The sequence below is a fragment of the Cololabis saira genome, chromosome 3, assembly GCF_033807715.1.
Source record: "Cololabis saira isolate AMF1-May2022 chromosome 3, fColSai1.1, whole genome shotgun sequence".
NCBI classification, from domain to species: Eukaryota; Metazoa; Chordata; class Actinopteri; order Beloniformes; family Belonidae; genus Cololabis; species Cololabis saira.
The window spans coordinates 55811697-55825664 of NC_084589.1; the positions used below are offsets into that span (position 1 = coordinate 55811697).

Here is a 13968-nt window from a genome sequence, read left to right on the forward strand (position 1 = left end):
CAAATGTCACCAGAGGGGCTCCGTAGTAATGAGCTGTTCTAGCTGTGCGAAGGGATTTTTTATAGACTAGACTTTTTCCATGCACGATAAGAGTCTACAGACTTACAAGAGAACCTCTTGCTTTCCATTTCACACACTTTTTGTTTCAGCATTTCAGCATTTTCAGTAACATTAACCTTAATAACATCACTTAGTGAACAATACCAAAACATTTTGCTGGTCAAGGACTTCTTAACATTTCAACTTCAGAGCTGTTTAACTATGAACCTATTTACACAAATATGTTTTCTGAAACATTTATTTCAACACAGTTACAGAAGTCATCAGCTGTTTCTTCATTCAGGTTGGAGGGCTGCGTGTTGTCAGAGATCAGCTGTTCTTCTCTGGTCTCAGCTCTGAAGTCCAACCCCTCCCACCTGAAACATCTGAAACATCTGGACCTGAGCTGGAACCAGCTGCAGGATTCAGGAGTGAAACATCTGTGTGGTTTCCTGGAGAGTCCAGACTGCAGACTGGAGACTCTGAGGTCAGACATGTTTTAGTTTTGTGTTCAGATCAATCTGATGTGAAAGTTGTGTTGACACTAGGGTTGCCACCTTTCAGAAATAGAAATAAGGGACTTCCCGATTTCAGCCGCGTGAGCGCCCAAAAAAGGGGAATCCCCAAAACGTCTAAAATGCATAGAAATGTATATATTTATATGAAAAAACAAAATACTTTGATTTAAAGTTTAAAGTGCTTTAATAGCATTGAACTTTCATGACTGTACAGACAGTCTGAACCTGAGCATTGTCTTATGGCGCTTTTGCATTAGTACCGCCTTAACCTTTGAGTGAGGTTCTATAAGCGGGCTGAGCAGGGACTATTTGTGAGGTCGCCACTGATTGGTCGGGGGGCGGGGCCGTCACCACCCTCCACGCCTCTGATTGGTCGGGGGGCGGGGCCGTCAGACGTTTGAATCAGGAAGCGGGAGTCAGCGCGAGGCAACTCGCGGCGATTTTATTATACAGCAAAAACGTCTGTTTGGTGATCCAACTCTGAGGTGCAGATGTTCATAAACCTGGTGGCTGTCGAGAAAAAATTAAAAAAGCGATGTAGACGGGCTGTTTTACTCTCAGCCGCTCCCGGCTCCAGCTGATTTCTCATCAGCGCCGACATGAACAAAGGTGTTGCGCAATCGAGTACGTCACAGCAGCTTCACCCAAACCTGCACACTTCTCCCCTGGCTGTGGAAACACACACGTGTGGAGCCGGGACGAGCCGCGCCGCGCCGAGCCGGGCTGAAGTGAGACTAGTGGAAAAGTGCCAATAGTAAATGAAACAAAGTCTGCCTGCATTGGGCAGTTAAACAGTTAAACCTAAATTAAATGACAATACAACACTAGAATATTTTGTAAATGTAACATGTATAAACACTTTCAAGAGGGAAAACAATTAAATTGAACACACTTATAGAACATGCTAGTCTATTATATAAATAATAAAGTGCTGTAACAGCTGTAACAAAGCCTGCCTTAGAATCTTTTGCTTAGAAAACTAAATAAAACCAATAAACATTAAAAAAAAAATAAAGTGCATAGCTTCCTTCAACTCCTTTTATGTCCTTTTTTATTCAGGCCAGGTTTAAACAGTTCACTCTCACTTCTTCTTCCAGGATTCTTGTTACTTCTTGCAGCTGAGCAGCTCCTTGTCTTTCAGAACTGTGGAACTCCGAACAGTCTGCTCACTCTTCATGAGCTCCACTCAGCAAAGCACCATATTTTAAGCCTTTATTTGTTATAATTTTGATGATTGAATTCTTTATATTTTTAAAAAATTAGATTTTTTATTTGGGGTTTTCATAAACTGTGAGCCATAGTCATCAAAATTATAACAAATAAAGGCTTGAAATATCTCACTTTGAATGTAGTGGGAAATAATATATTTGTTTCACCTTTAATTGAATTTACTGAAACAAATTAAGTTTAGCAATATATTCAAATTTTCCGACCTTCACCTGTATATTATGACCAATAAATAAGATAAATAAAAATAACAATAAATAATAATATATGTCCCGTATCCTACCATATCAAGCTCAGAGGATGATTCAGGTATGAATAACTGTGGCTCCTCTGGGACGTTATATTACGTTTGTGGAGGTTCCTGCAGCTGCTGTCTGACACCTCCGGGAGACTGAAAACGTTCTTCTGCACACCACGACCAGGTGGGGTGTCTGGATCCTCCGGAGACATCTGGACTGGACCTGTTTTTAAAAGGCTCGCGTGGCCGTGCAGTGAGAGGTAACTAGGCAACGGAGCGCAAAGGGGCGGGCCGTCTGCAGGGCTGTCTGCAGGACCGTCTGCAGGACCGTCTGCAGGGCCGTCTGCAGGGCAGGGCCGTCTGCAGGGCCGTCTGCAGGGCCGTCTGCAGGACCGTCTGCAGGACCGTCTGCAGGGCCGTCTGCAGAGCCGTCTGCAGGACCGTCTGCAGGACCGTCTGCAGGGCCGTCTGCAGGACCGTCTGCAGGACCGTCTGCAGGGCTGCCTGGCCGTCTGCAGGGCCCCGTCTGCAGGACCGTCTGCAGGGTCGTCTGCAGGGCCGTCTGCAGGACCGGCTGCAGGGCCGTCTGCAGGGCTGTCTGCAGGGCCCCGTCTGCAGGACCGTCTGCAGGACCGTCTGCAGGACCGTCTGCAGGACCGTCTGCAGGGCCGTCTGCAGGGCCGTCTGCAGGACCGTCTGCAGGACCGTCTGCAGGGCCGTCTGCAGGGCAGGCAGAGAGCAAACCAACATATGTTACTGTCTTTAATATATCCTTTCCTTTATTTTGTTCATTATTGTTAGTTCGTTGACAGACGTGCATCATGGGACAATTGTGAAATACGGAATCAACTGCGTTCCGTATTGGTTCAATACGGAACGCAACTTTTAATTCCCAATTCTGTAACAATTCTGTATTTCCAGGGACGGGTGGCGAGCCTAGTTGACACTAACCTGCAGATCAGGCTGATCTCCTGCTGATCCACACTGACCATCTGACTGCTCTGGTTTCTTCTTCTCTGGTGTCTTTGTGCAGCTTGCAGTGCTGCGGTCTGTCAGGGATCAGCTGTTCTTCTCTGGTCTCAGCTCTGAAGTCCAACCCCTCCCACCTGAAACATCTGGACCTGAGTAACAACTACAAGCTGCAGGCTGCAGATGTGGAGCAGCTGTCTGGTCTGGTGCAGAGTCCACACTACCAGCTGCAGACTCTCAGGTCGGTTCTGACTGGAGCTTTTGGAGTTTTCTTGGAGGTTTTGGTTTCCTCAAACAGAGAAGACTCCGTCAGTCCAGGTGAAGGAGTTTCAGGTGTTGATCGTCTGAACCTCCTGCTGCTTCTTCATCATTCACTCACATTTCATGTGAAACCTGCTGTGATCCATGTGTGTTCTGTTAGAACCACACACACCTCAGCGTCACACATGTGTGTTCTGTTAGAACCACACACACCTCACCATCACACATGTGTGTTCTGTTAGAACCACACACACCTCACCGTCACACATGTGTGTTCTGTTAGAACCACACACACCTCAGCGTCACACACGTGTGTTCTGTTAGAACCACACACACCTCACCGTCACACATGTGTGTTCTGTTAGAACCACACACACCTCACCGTCACACATGTGTGTTAGAACCACACACACCTCACCGTCACACATGTGTGTTCTGGTAGAACCACACACACCTCACCGTCACACACGTGTGTTCTGGTAGAACCACACACACCTCAGTGTCACACATGTGTGTTCTGTTAGAACCACACACACCTCACCGTCACACATGTGTGTTCTGTTAGAACCACACACACCTCACCGTCACACATGTGTGTTCTGTTAGAACCACACACACCTCACCGTCACACATGTGTGTTCTGTTAGAACCACACACACCTCACCGTCACACACGTGTGTTCTGGTAGAACCACACACACCTCAGTGTCACACATGTGTGTTCTGTTAGAACCACACACACCTCACCGTCACACATGTGTGTTAGAACCACACACACCTCACCGTCACACATGTGTGTTCTGTTAGAACCACACACACCTCACCGTCACACATGTGTGTTAGAACCACACACACCTCACCGTCACACATGTGTGTTCTGTTAGAACCACACACACCTCACCGTCACACATGTGTGTTCTGTTAGAACCACACACACCTCACCGTCACACATGTGTGTTAGAACCACACACACCTCACCGTCACACATGTGTGTTCTGTTAGAACCACACACACCTCACCGTCACACATGTGTGTTCCTGCTGTCAGGAAGCAGCTCCAGGTCCAGACAGAACCTGACAGAACCAGACAGAAGTGAGTTACATATTCATGTTTAAATCCTCTCTGAAAGCTCATCTCTGACGGAGACAGACCCCCCTGAAGACACAGACCACACATGTCCTGAAGGAAGACGGGTTTCTGCTGACGGCTAACAAACTAACATGTTGTTCAGGTTTCAGGGACTGGGCTGGAATGACGGCTGACCAGGAGTAAAGAACCCTCATCTAAATCATTATTTAGGGACCAGGAGAGGGAGATGGGGACCGTGCAGGGACGGGCCACCGGTCCAGAGACCAGGACGGTCTGTAGTTCTGTTAGTGTGAGGCAGAAGACAGATCCAGGAACAGCGGGCCAGGGTCAGAACCCAAGACAGACAGATAAGCTCAGACAGACGTAGCGATCAGGGCTGGACCTGAAACAGGTCCAAGGACACAGATCCGGTCCAGCATAGCAGTCCCAGGAGAACTGCTGGAGACCGGTATCTGCAGGGAGACCACAAACCCACTCTGGTGAGAGTGAGAGCTGCAGACGGTTTAAATAGAAGAGGAAGAGGTGAGGATGATGAGGGGGATCAGCTGGCAGGAAACTCTTCATCTCCCTCCAGAAGGTTCTTCATGGACCGCTGTAGTCGCTGTGAGGTCGGGGTTTGTCGGTACCGCCGTATCTCTTTACAGCAGACGTTCTCCCCCGGGCTCTGCGCTGCTGCACATTCACTGCACGTGCACCGTCCCACATGTGAACATATTGTAGAGTAAAAGTGTTGCTGGAGTCGACAATGGAAGCATCCAACAGCTCTCTCAGTCAGCAGCTCCCCGGTCCAGAACTACGGTGGCCGACAAGAACCAAACGCTCTGCAATGGCCTAATGCGTCTCAGTTCAGGAAAACGTGCTGCAAAAAACAAATACAAATGCAGCATCATCAAACGCTGCAAATAGAGAAACGATGCAAAGCACAAAACGATATAAAACAAGAAACCATCTTCAAAAGAAAAACGCTTCATAACCGGTCACTACAACCGGAAGTCTCCAAACCTGCAGGGGGCGCTCTCGGCGTAACAGAGACCGAACAGCTGACTGAACCACAGTGTTTACATCCATGGTTTAAACAAACAGCGGGAACGGTAATGTGATGTTTATATCACTGTACAACGCTGCACATTACGACACGTTTCTTTATTATATTTGACACCAGACGATACAAGGCTGCACATAATATTAATAAGATAAGATCATGATTAGAGATTGACATAAAGCACCAGTTAACGTTACAGCACTCCCGGTTGTAGTGACACTTATGAAGCGTTTTTCTTTTGAAGAGGGTTTCTTGTTTTATATCGTTTTGTGCTTTGCATCGTTTCTATTTACATCATATTTTACGTTTGATGATGCTGCATTTGTCTTTGTTTTTTGCAGCACGTTTTTTTCATTTGCACCACGTTCCTCTTTTTGTACCTGGTTTTGAGTTTGTGAGTTTGATCGTTTCTGTACTTGAAGCCGTTTTCCTGAACTGAGACGCGTTAGGCCGTTGCAGTGCGTTTGGCCCTCGTCGGCCACCGTCCAGAACTCATGAGTGACGTTCAGAAGCTTCCTGCAGCCGTTGTTGTCCTGGTTCTGGAGGAACGGAGACAAACGCTCGTTGATAAACTGGTCTCCACGCCAGAACCAGCACCACGCAGGTTTTCCATCAGCCTTTAACACGTGTGGCGTCTGTGGAGGGAGGAGCAGCAGAGGCTGCAGAGAGCAGCAGGAGGAAAGAAGCACACAGGAAGTAACATTAGTCTGTCAATCAACACCACTCTGATCATCCCAACCTTTATTCCATGAAAATACATGTTATCTGTAATAAGTAGATCCAGTTGTGATCCAGTGAAAGGACCAGCAGCTCTTCCTGCTGCTGGTCCCTCAGACAGTCCACACCAGATCCTGGAGCAGAAGAAGTTCAGCATCGTTATGTCAGATATCACATCTCACAATCAACAAGACCAAACTGCTGCTTTCCTTCATGAACATGCTCCAAACACTGTAAAAGAAGTCACATCTGTGACTCCGCCGAGCTAAAAGTAAGACGTATAATCAGCTGAGAGAGTCAAATGTAGTTTTGAACAACTAAGTACTTTGTTTCCTTTCAGGAATATTGTTGAATAGTGTTTAATACTCTTATTACTATCAGTGGGATGATGCAGGTCCTGTATGAGTTCTCCAGAACCTCTTCTCCTCCTACAATCACTTCTGTTTGATTGTGATAAGTCTGTCATTTGTGTTTCATCCATTATTAACAGAAATATGATGAAATAATGATAATAATTCTGATAAAAATACCAAAACATTGATGAATGTTGAATTTGACGGCAGCAACAGAACCAGTAAAAGTCCAGTCCTGCATTCCCAAGTCCATACAGGGTCTCCATGATCCCTGATAGTAATCAGAGTACTCACCACTACTCTAGAATACTTTGTTACCACATTCCTGAAAGTAAACGTAGTACTTTGTTGACTGTCGTTAAGAATGATCCTCTGATCAAAGAGACGATCCGGTATCTCCGTCCTGCGTTTAATGTGGAAGCTTCAAGAATCCTGACAGACGTGTTTCTGAACTGTGGAGTTTCTGAGTGAACGTGAGGGAAGATCCTGGAAACGCCAGGCAGAAAGAACCGGGCCAGGATTTGGACCAGGAACCTTGTGACTGTGAAGCTCCAGTGTTGCCCACCACACCCCCCTGAACGGAGGAGGAGAAAACACTCATCTAGATGTTTATCTGTGTTTTATTCTTTCTCCAGGTGGGAGCGCTGCAGTTTGTCAGAGATCAGATGTCGTAGTCTGGTCTCAGTTCTGGAGTCCAACCCGTCTGATCTGGAACATCTGGACCTGAGCTGGAACGACCTGCAGGATTCAGATGTGAAGCAGCTGTGTGGTTTCCTGGGTGGTCCAGACTGCAGACTGGAGACTCTGAGGTTTGTTCTTTGACTGAAGTTGTAACAGTTGTGAGTTCTGCAGCCACAAACACCTGAGCTGCTCGGAACCATCCTGGTCTCTGCACTCATCTGCTCCTGACATCATTAGAAACCAGCTGAAGTGTCTGCAGGCTGCTTTCCTCTCCGTGGAGCACAAGTGTGCAGTACAGAGTGGTGAACGATGTTCCCTCAACAAAGACGTCTTCATTCCATCCCAACATGAACTGAACCTGTGCAGCAGAATGTTTGTTTGTGCAGAGATCATGCAGCATCGTCTACAAACATCTTCATCTTCATCTGTCCAACATGTTTCATCTGATCCAAACACTGAGACTCTAACGTTTGTACCGACTGAGATATTCCAACACAACATGAGTTTGTATGGATGATCCACTGGTGGAGCTGCAGAGCTGCAGAGCTGAAGTCACTACGTCTTTATTGGAGCAGCAGCATGATGTCATGAATATTGATGAAGATCTTTTTCACTGGTTCTGTTGGAACCTGCACCCTGGTGGTTCAGCTCACATCTTTTATTCTTCATGCAGGTTGGAGAGATGCGGGATGTCAGACATCAGCAGTTCTTCTCTGGTCTCAGCTCTGAAGTCCAACCCCTCCCACCTGAAACATCTGAAACATCTGGACCTGAGTTACAACCACCTGCAGGATTCAGGAGTGAAACATCTGTGTGGTTTCCTGGAGAGTCCAGACTGCAGACTGGAGACTCTGAGGTCAGACATGTTTTAGTTTTGTGTTCAGATGAATGTGATGATAAAGTTGTGTTGACACTAACCTGCAGATCTGACTGATCTCCTGCTGATCCACACTGACCATCAGGCTGATCTCCTGCTGATCCACACTGACCATCAGGCTGATCTCTAACCAGCCTTGGATGTGTTTATCTGCTGCGTCGGTCCCTCCACCAGAATGTTGTTCTTTCCTCGCCCTCCCCGGCTCGGTTGGCTCCGTCCCGACGCCTCACCACGGCTGCTCCAGTACCGAGTGTTAGCACAGCAGCTCCTTTCTCCCACCTTGGTGGGGGAACCGGAGGTTAGCGTGGGCTGGGGCTCCCAGCTCCACCCCCGCCCCGCAGGAGGAAGACGTCCTGGAACTGGACTCTGGGACGATGAAGAAGACACCTGGGACCTCCTCATGTCAGAGGATGAAGACGAGGACGAGCTCTTCATCACTCCGGCTCGGGCTGCACCGCCAGCCCGGTCCCCGGGGCCTCGTCCCTCCACTGCCAGGAGCCCGGTCCCCGGTGTCCTCCAGGAGCCTCGGCCTGCCGTCCAAGTCTGACCGTCTTGTGTGTGCAGTACGGAGTGGTGAACGATGTTCCCTCAACAAAGACGTCTTCATTCCATCCCAACATGAACTGAACCTGCGCAGCAGAATGTTTGTTTGTGCAGAAATCGTGCAGCATCGTCTACAAACATCTTCATCTTCATCTGTCCAACATGTTTCATCTGATCCAAACACTGAGACTCTAACGTTTGTACCGACTGAGATATTCCAACACAACATGAGTTTGTATGGATGATCCACTGGTGGAGCTGCAGAGCTGCAGAGCTGAAGTCACTACGTCTTTATTGGAGCAGCAGCAAGATGTCATGAATATTTATGAAGATCTTTTTCACTGGTTCTGTTGGAACCTGCACCCTGGTGGTTCAGCTCACATCTTTTATTCTTCATGCAGGTTGGAGAGATGCGGGATGTCAGACATCAGCAGTTCTTCTCTGGTCTCAGTTCTGAAGTCCAACCCCTCCCATCTGGAACATCTGAAACATCTGGACCTGAGTCAGAACCAGCTGCAGGATTCAGGAGTGAAACATCTGTGTGGTTTCCTGGAGAGTCCAGACTGCAGACTGGAGACTCTGAGGTCAGACATGTTTTAGTTTTGTGTTCAGATGAATGTGATGATAAAGTTGTGTTGACACTAACCTGCAGATCAGGCTGATCTCCTGCTGATCCACACTGACCATCTGACTGATCTCCTGCTGATCCACACTGACCATCAGGCTGATCTCCTGCTGATCCACACTGACCATCAGACTGATCTCCTGCTGATCCACACTGACCATCAGGCTGATCTCCTGCTGATCCACACTGACCATCAGACTGATCTCTAACCAGCCTTGGATGTGTTTATCTGCTGCGTCGGTCCCTCCACCAGAATGTTGTTCTTTCCTCGCCCTCCCGGCTCGGTTGGCTCCGTCCCGACGCCTCACCACGGCTGCTCCAGTACCGAGTGTTAGCACAGCAGCTCCTTTCTCCCACCTGGTGGAGGAACCGGAGGTTAGCGTGGGCTGGGGCTCCCAGCTCCACCCCCGCCCCGCAGGAGGAAGACGTCCTGGAACTGGACTATGGGGACCATGAAGAAGACACCTGGGACCTCCTCATGTCAGAGGATGAAGACGAGGACGAGCTCTTCATCACTCCGGCTCGGGCTGCACCGCCCGCAGCCTCCGTGTCCTCTGGGGGTGGAGATGTGAGCAGCATCTGCCAGGAGCCCGGTCCCCGGGGCCTCGTCCTCCAGGAGCCCCGCCCTGCCGTCCAAGTCTGACCGTCTTCAGTCGGTCCCGACTGGAACGCCGTACGAGGATCAATGTCCTCTCAATGTCCTCTCTTAAAGCAGCGGGACGTCCCATAGTGAGATGTCTCACTATGGGACGTCCCATAGACGTCTAACTCACATTACTCAGAGAACCGGGTTCTGGAAATAACCTGAAGTTTCTTCTTCTCTGGTGTCTTTGTTCAGGTTGAAGGGCTGCCTTCTGTCAGAGATCAGCTGTTCTTTTCTGGTCTCAGCTCTGAAGTCCAACCCCTCCCACCTGGAACATCTGAAACATCTGAAACATCTGGACCTGAGCTGGAACTCCCTGCTGGATTCAGGAGTGAAACATCTGTGTGGTTTCCTGGAGAGTCCAGACTGCAGACTGGAGACTCTGAGGTCAGACATGTTTTAGTTTTGTGTTCAGATGAATCTGATGTGAAAGTTGTGTTGACACTAACCTGCAGATCAGACTGATCTCCTGCTGATCCACACTGACCATCAGACTGATCTCCTGCTGATCCACACTGACCATCAGGCTGCTCTGGTTTCTTCTTCTCTGGTGTCTTTGTGCAGCTTGCAGTGCTGCGGTCTGTCAGGGATCAGCTGTTCTCCTCTGGTCTCAGCTCTGAAGTCCAACCCCTCCCACCTGAAACATCTGGACCTGAGTAACAACTACGACCTGCAGGCTGCAGATGTGCAGCAGCTGTCTGCTCTGCTGCAGAGTCCACACTACCAGCTGCAGACTCTCAGGTCAGTGGAGGTTGGAGTCGGTCCTGCTGCTTCCAGCAGTTTTCTACTAAAACCAGTGTCTATCAAAGATCCAGTGTTTCCAGTGAAGCTGCAGCTTCTCAGCGGCTGCTTTCCCCAGTAAAGCTGTGAGAGGAGGATGATGACAGGCTGCAGGATCAGAGGATCCAGATGTGTGTTGTAGACCAGTGTTGTGCTGGTGTTCACGTGTCCACAAATAAAGGAGTATTCCAGCTGACGGCCTTCCAGGATGTTCAGACACACAGCTGCTCCACTGCAGCTCTGAACTGTGAAGGAACCCAGAATGGAAAATCCACCAATAACCTCGTCCATGTGGCCGTTTCACACGGAACACAAACAGGAACAAACAAGAATGGAATTAAGTTTTTGAACCAATAATATAATAAGTTAAGACATTATTGGTCTAGTACAGGGGTCGGCAACCCGCGGCTCTAGAGCTGCATGTGGCTCTTTAGCGCCGCCCTAGTGGCTCCTGGAGCTTTTATTTATTTTATTTATTTATTTTCCTTTTTTTTCTTCTTTTTTCCTTTTTTTTCCTTTTTTCTTCTTTTTTCCTTTTTTTCTCTTTTTTTCTTTATTTTTTTTTTGTTTTCTTTTTTTCTTCTTTTTTTCTCTTTTCTTCTCCCTTTTTCCTTTTTAATCTCGACTTTTCTCGACATTTCCACTTTTTTCTCGACATTTCCACTTTTTTCTCGACATTTCCACTTATTTCTCAACATTTCCACTTATTTCTCAACATTTCAACTTTTTTCTCGACATTTCCACTTTTTTCTGGAAGTGCATAATGAATAAATAAATCTCCCCCAGTTCTAACTAATATAGAAACATGCAGCATGTGTTCCTTCATTCTAATTCTGATACAAGACTTTTCATTTTTTGCGGCTCCAGACATATTAGTTTTTGTGTTTTTGGTCCAATATGGATCTAAAACATTTTGGGTTGCTGACCGCTGGTCTAGTAGAAGAAATCAAGTATTTTAAAATCTAATAACTGCAGTGATAATATAATAATATACAAACAGGACTGTATTTTTCATAAAAATGAAGGTTTGTGCAGTTATTTCAACATAAATAGGTTCAGTTGATGGAATAGTCGTCGTATTGGTTCATCCGGGTTACGAACTCTGCAGAACTCTCCTTGTTTATGTGCATAAATATGTAAACTTATCATTTCATGTGAGTCTCTGAACAAGGGAAGTCAAGACAAAACTGAAACACGAGGACACAGAGTTTCAAAATAAAACAGGAACCTAAACACCAAAACTGGGACATGAACTCCAAACCGGGACAGAACTGAGGGGAGAACATCAACATTAAATGGACCTGACTTCCTCCAATAAATGTCCTTAACGTCAAACTGTCCAAAAGCTCCGTGACTGAGAAGAATCCAGGCTTTCATCCATCAGCCGTCCTGGACCAATAAGTGTTTCATTACCAGCTGAGATCTCTGTGGTCCAGCAGCCTCGTAGAGCTTCAGAAAAGTAGAACAGTCTTCCTGGTCCAGTTCTGGGTTCTCTGCTAGTTCTTCTCTCATCCAGACATTTGGGGTTGAATGGTGCCCACAGTTCCCAGAATGACAGAGAGACTTGACTGAATGTTCCAAGTATTGACTGATCTTGTTCAGGAGGAGATTCAGTCATTCTTGATCAGATCTCTGGAGGAAGGTGTTGAACTCCAGGCTGGTTTCCAGCATCCTCAACCATGGCAGCTAAAGCGTTGGCTCTGGATTGAACATGAGCTTCAGGAAGAAACCCAGGTTCCTCATCAGGAAGGACGGGTTTGATACCAGACCCAGAAGCAGCTTCAGCATCAGACAGAGCAGCCAGTTCAGTGTGAGCAGAGGTGCATGCTGGGACGCTGCACGCACCTCTGCTCACTCATCATTATTTACCTGCTCACATTCATTAGAGACACCATGGTTTTACATGTCAGTTTCCATAAACTCTCATATTTTTACAGTCTTGTTGTGATTTCAGGTGTAACTTTAAAATTATTTCCAGATGTCGTGAGTTTAGTGTCAAATAAAACAACAGTCTCATCTGTTTTTATCTGCAGAACAAAGTGGAACCAAACAGACGACGGTGGAGCAGGTGTCTCCACCAACCTCCACCTCTCCCCTCGTCAAAAACCCTTGTCTAAAAGAGGGTGCATATTGATGTAATGCCCCCCTAGTGGGGCGTGGAGGTACTGCAGGGGGGGCGCGCCCCCCTAGTGGGGCGTGGAGGTACTGCAGGGGGGGTGCCCCCCCTAGTGGGGCGTGGAGGTACTGCAGGGGGGGAGGAAGACGGAGCGGAGCTGGAAACCAGACGGCTGCATTGGGATCGGGTCCCGCCGGGTCAATGCGGGATTGGGATGGAGTCTAGCGACAAGGTGGAGATCAATGACGGGGAAAATAAACCTCAAAGAAGATCTTTACCAAACAAAGGAGAGGAAAGTCAGATATTTGGAGAATATCAAGAGACAACAGCTGGTTTGAGAAGATCTGCAAGGGAAACAAGCACACACAAGTCACTGATAGAGTGTGGAATAGGAACGGAATAGTCATGTGATTATTTACAACCTGCAGTACAAATAGGAGTTCATGTCTATTAATATATGTTCAGAAAATAAGTTCTAAAAAAAAATGTATACTCAGGGAGGAATGTCTAGTTTCAATTACTACTTATTATTGTTAGTATCATAATTGTTGGTTGGTATTTGTATTGAAAAGTGCTATACAAATAAAGTTATATTATTATTATTTTATTTTATTATTCTAATTATTTCACAGTGTCACCGAATCATTTGCTATTACAAGCACTTTTGTTCATGTTCAATTAATAATATAAAATTGTAGTTGGGTTTTGTATCTTATTATTAGTAGAGTAATGTTTGTACAATTATATACAATTAATTCTACCAGTCTAGGTGGGAACCGTTAGGTGGGGGCTCTAAAATATTTCCAATTCCCCAAGGGGGGCCTGACTGAAAACATTTGAAAACCACTGATGTAAAGTCATTTAATTCACTATTGTCTGACCCTTTGAAATCAATGAATATACTTGTAAAAAAACCACCCTGGTCTGCTCCCACCGCACCTTCCTGCTCTCAGACTAACATTCCTTCTGTCCCTGCTCCTAAATCTGCTGAAAGCAGCAGTGAAGAGACACAACAGCGTGAAGAAGAAGACTCCAACCTGGGAGAAGGATGTGAGCCTTTTATCAGAATGAAGGCGATCCCAGCGAGCAACGCTCCGCCTTCCTCTGGTCCTCTAAAACTCTCCACCACAGGTTCCTGTGAGAGGAAGGAAAAGTCCTGCAGCAGGTCCCGTTCAAGCAGCTTTCCCTCGCCCACTCATCAACCTTCTGCAGAAAGCAGAGCCCTAAAAAGATGTGGAAGTTTCCCTGCCG

General features: G+C 47.1%; 2 protein-coding genes across 2 annotated transcripts in view; both read left to right on the plus strand.

The window, feature by feature from the left end:
• The window catches only part of LOC133440809 (NLR family CARD domain-containing protein 3-like), a 17397-nt gene extending 8215 nt beyond the window's left edge, over window positions 1–9182 (plus strand). Inside the window, exons 7-10 of the mRNA XM_061718132.1 lie at window positions 344–526; window positions 3056–3232; window positions 7807–7989; window positions 8955–9182. Coding sequence (XP_061574116.1) covers window positions 344–526; window positions 3056–3232; window positions 7807–7989; window positions 8955–9153 — 742 coding nt within the window. The 3' untranslated portion in view covers window positions 9154–9182. The remainder of the gene's footprint in view (window positions 1–343; window positions 527–3055; window positions 3233–7806; window positions 7990–8954) is intronic.
• Window positions 9183–9397: 215 nt separating this feature from the next.
• LOC133440810 (uncharacterized) lies at window positions 9398–13397 on the plus strand. Its single transcript, XM_061718133.1, has 5 exons — window positions 9398–9553; window positions 9597–9815; window positions 10066–10208; window positions 10386–10562; window positions 12635–13397. Exons 1-5 carry the CDS (start codon window positions 9398–9400, stop codon window positions 12738–12740), a joined length of 801 nt encoding a protein of 266 aa, XP_061574117.1. The 3' UTR covers window positions 12741–13397.
• The last annotated feature ends 571 nt before the right edge of the window (window positions 13398–13968 follow it).

Coding starts and splice junctions, on each gene's coding strand:
- LOC133440810 (XM_061718133.1), top strand. CDS start 9,398: ATGTGTTTATCTGCTGCGTCGGTCCCTCCACCAGAATGTTGTTCTTTC. Junction 10,209..10,385: donor TGCAGACTGGAGACTCTGAG/GTCAGACATGTT, acceptor GTCTTTGTGCAG/CTTGCAGTGCTGCGGTCTGT. Junction 10,563..12,634: donor TACCAGCTGCAGACTCTCAG/GTCAGTGGAGGT, acceptor TTTTATCTGCAG/AACAAAGTGGAACCAAACAG.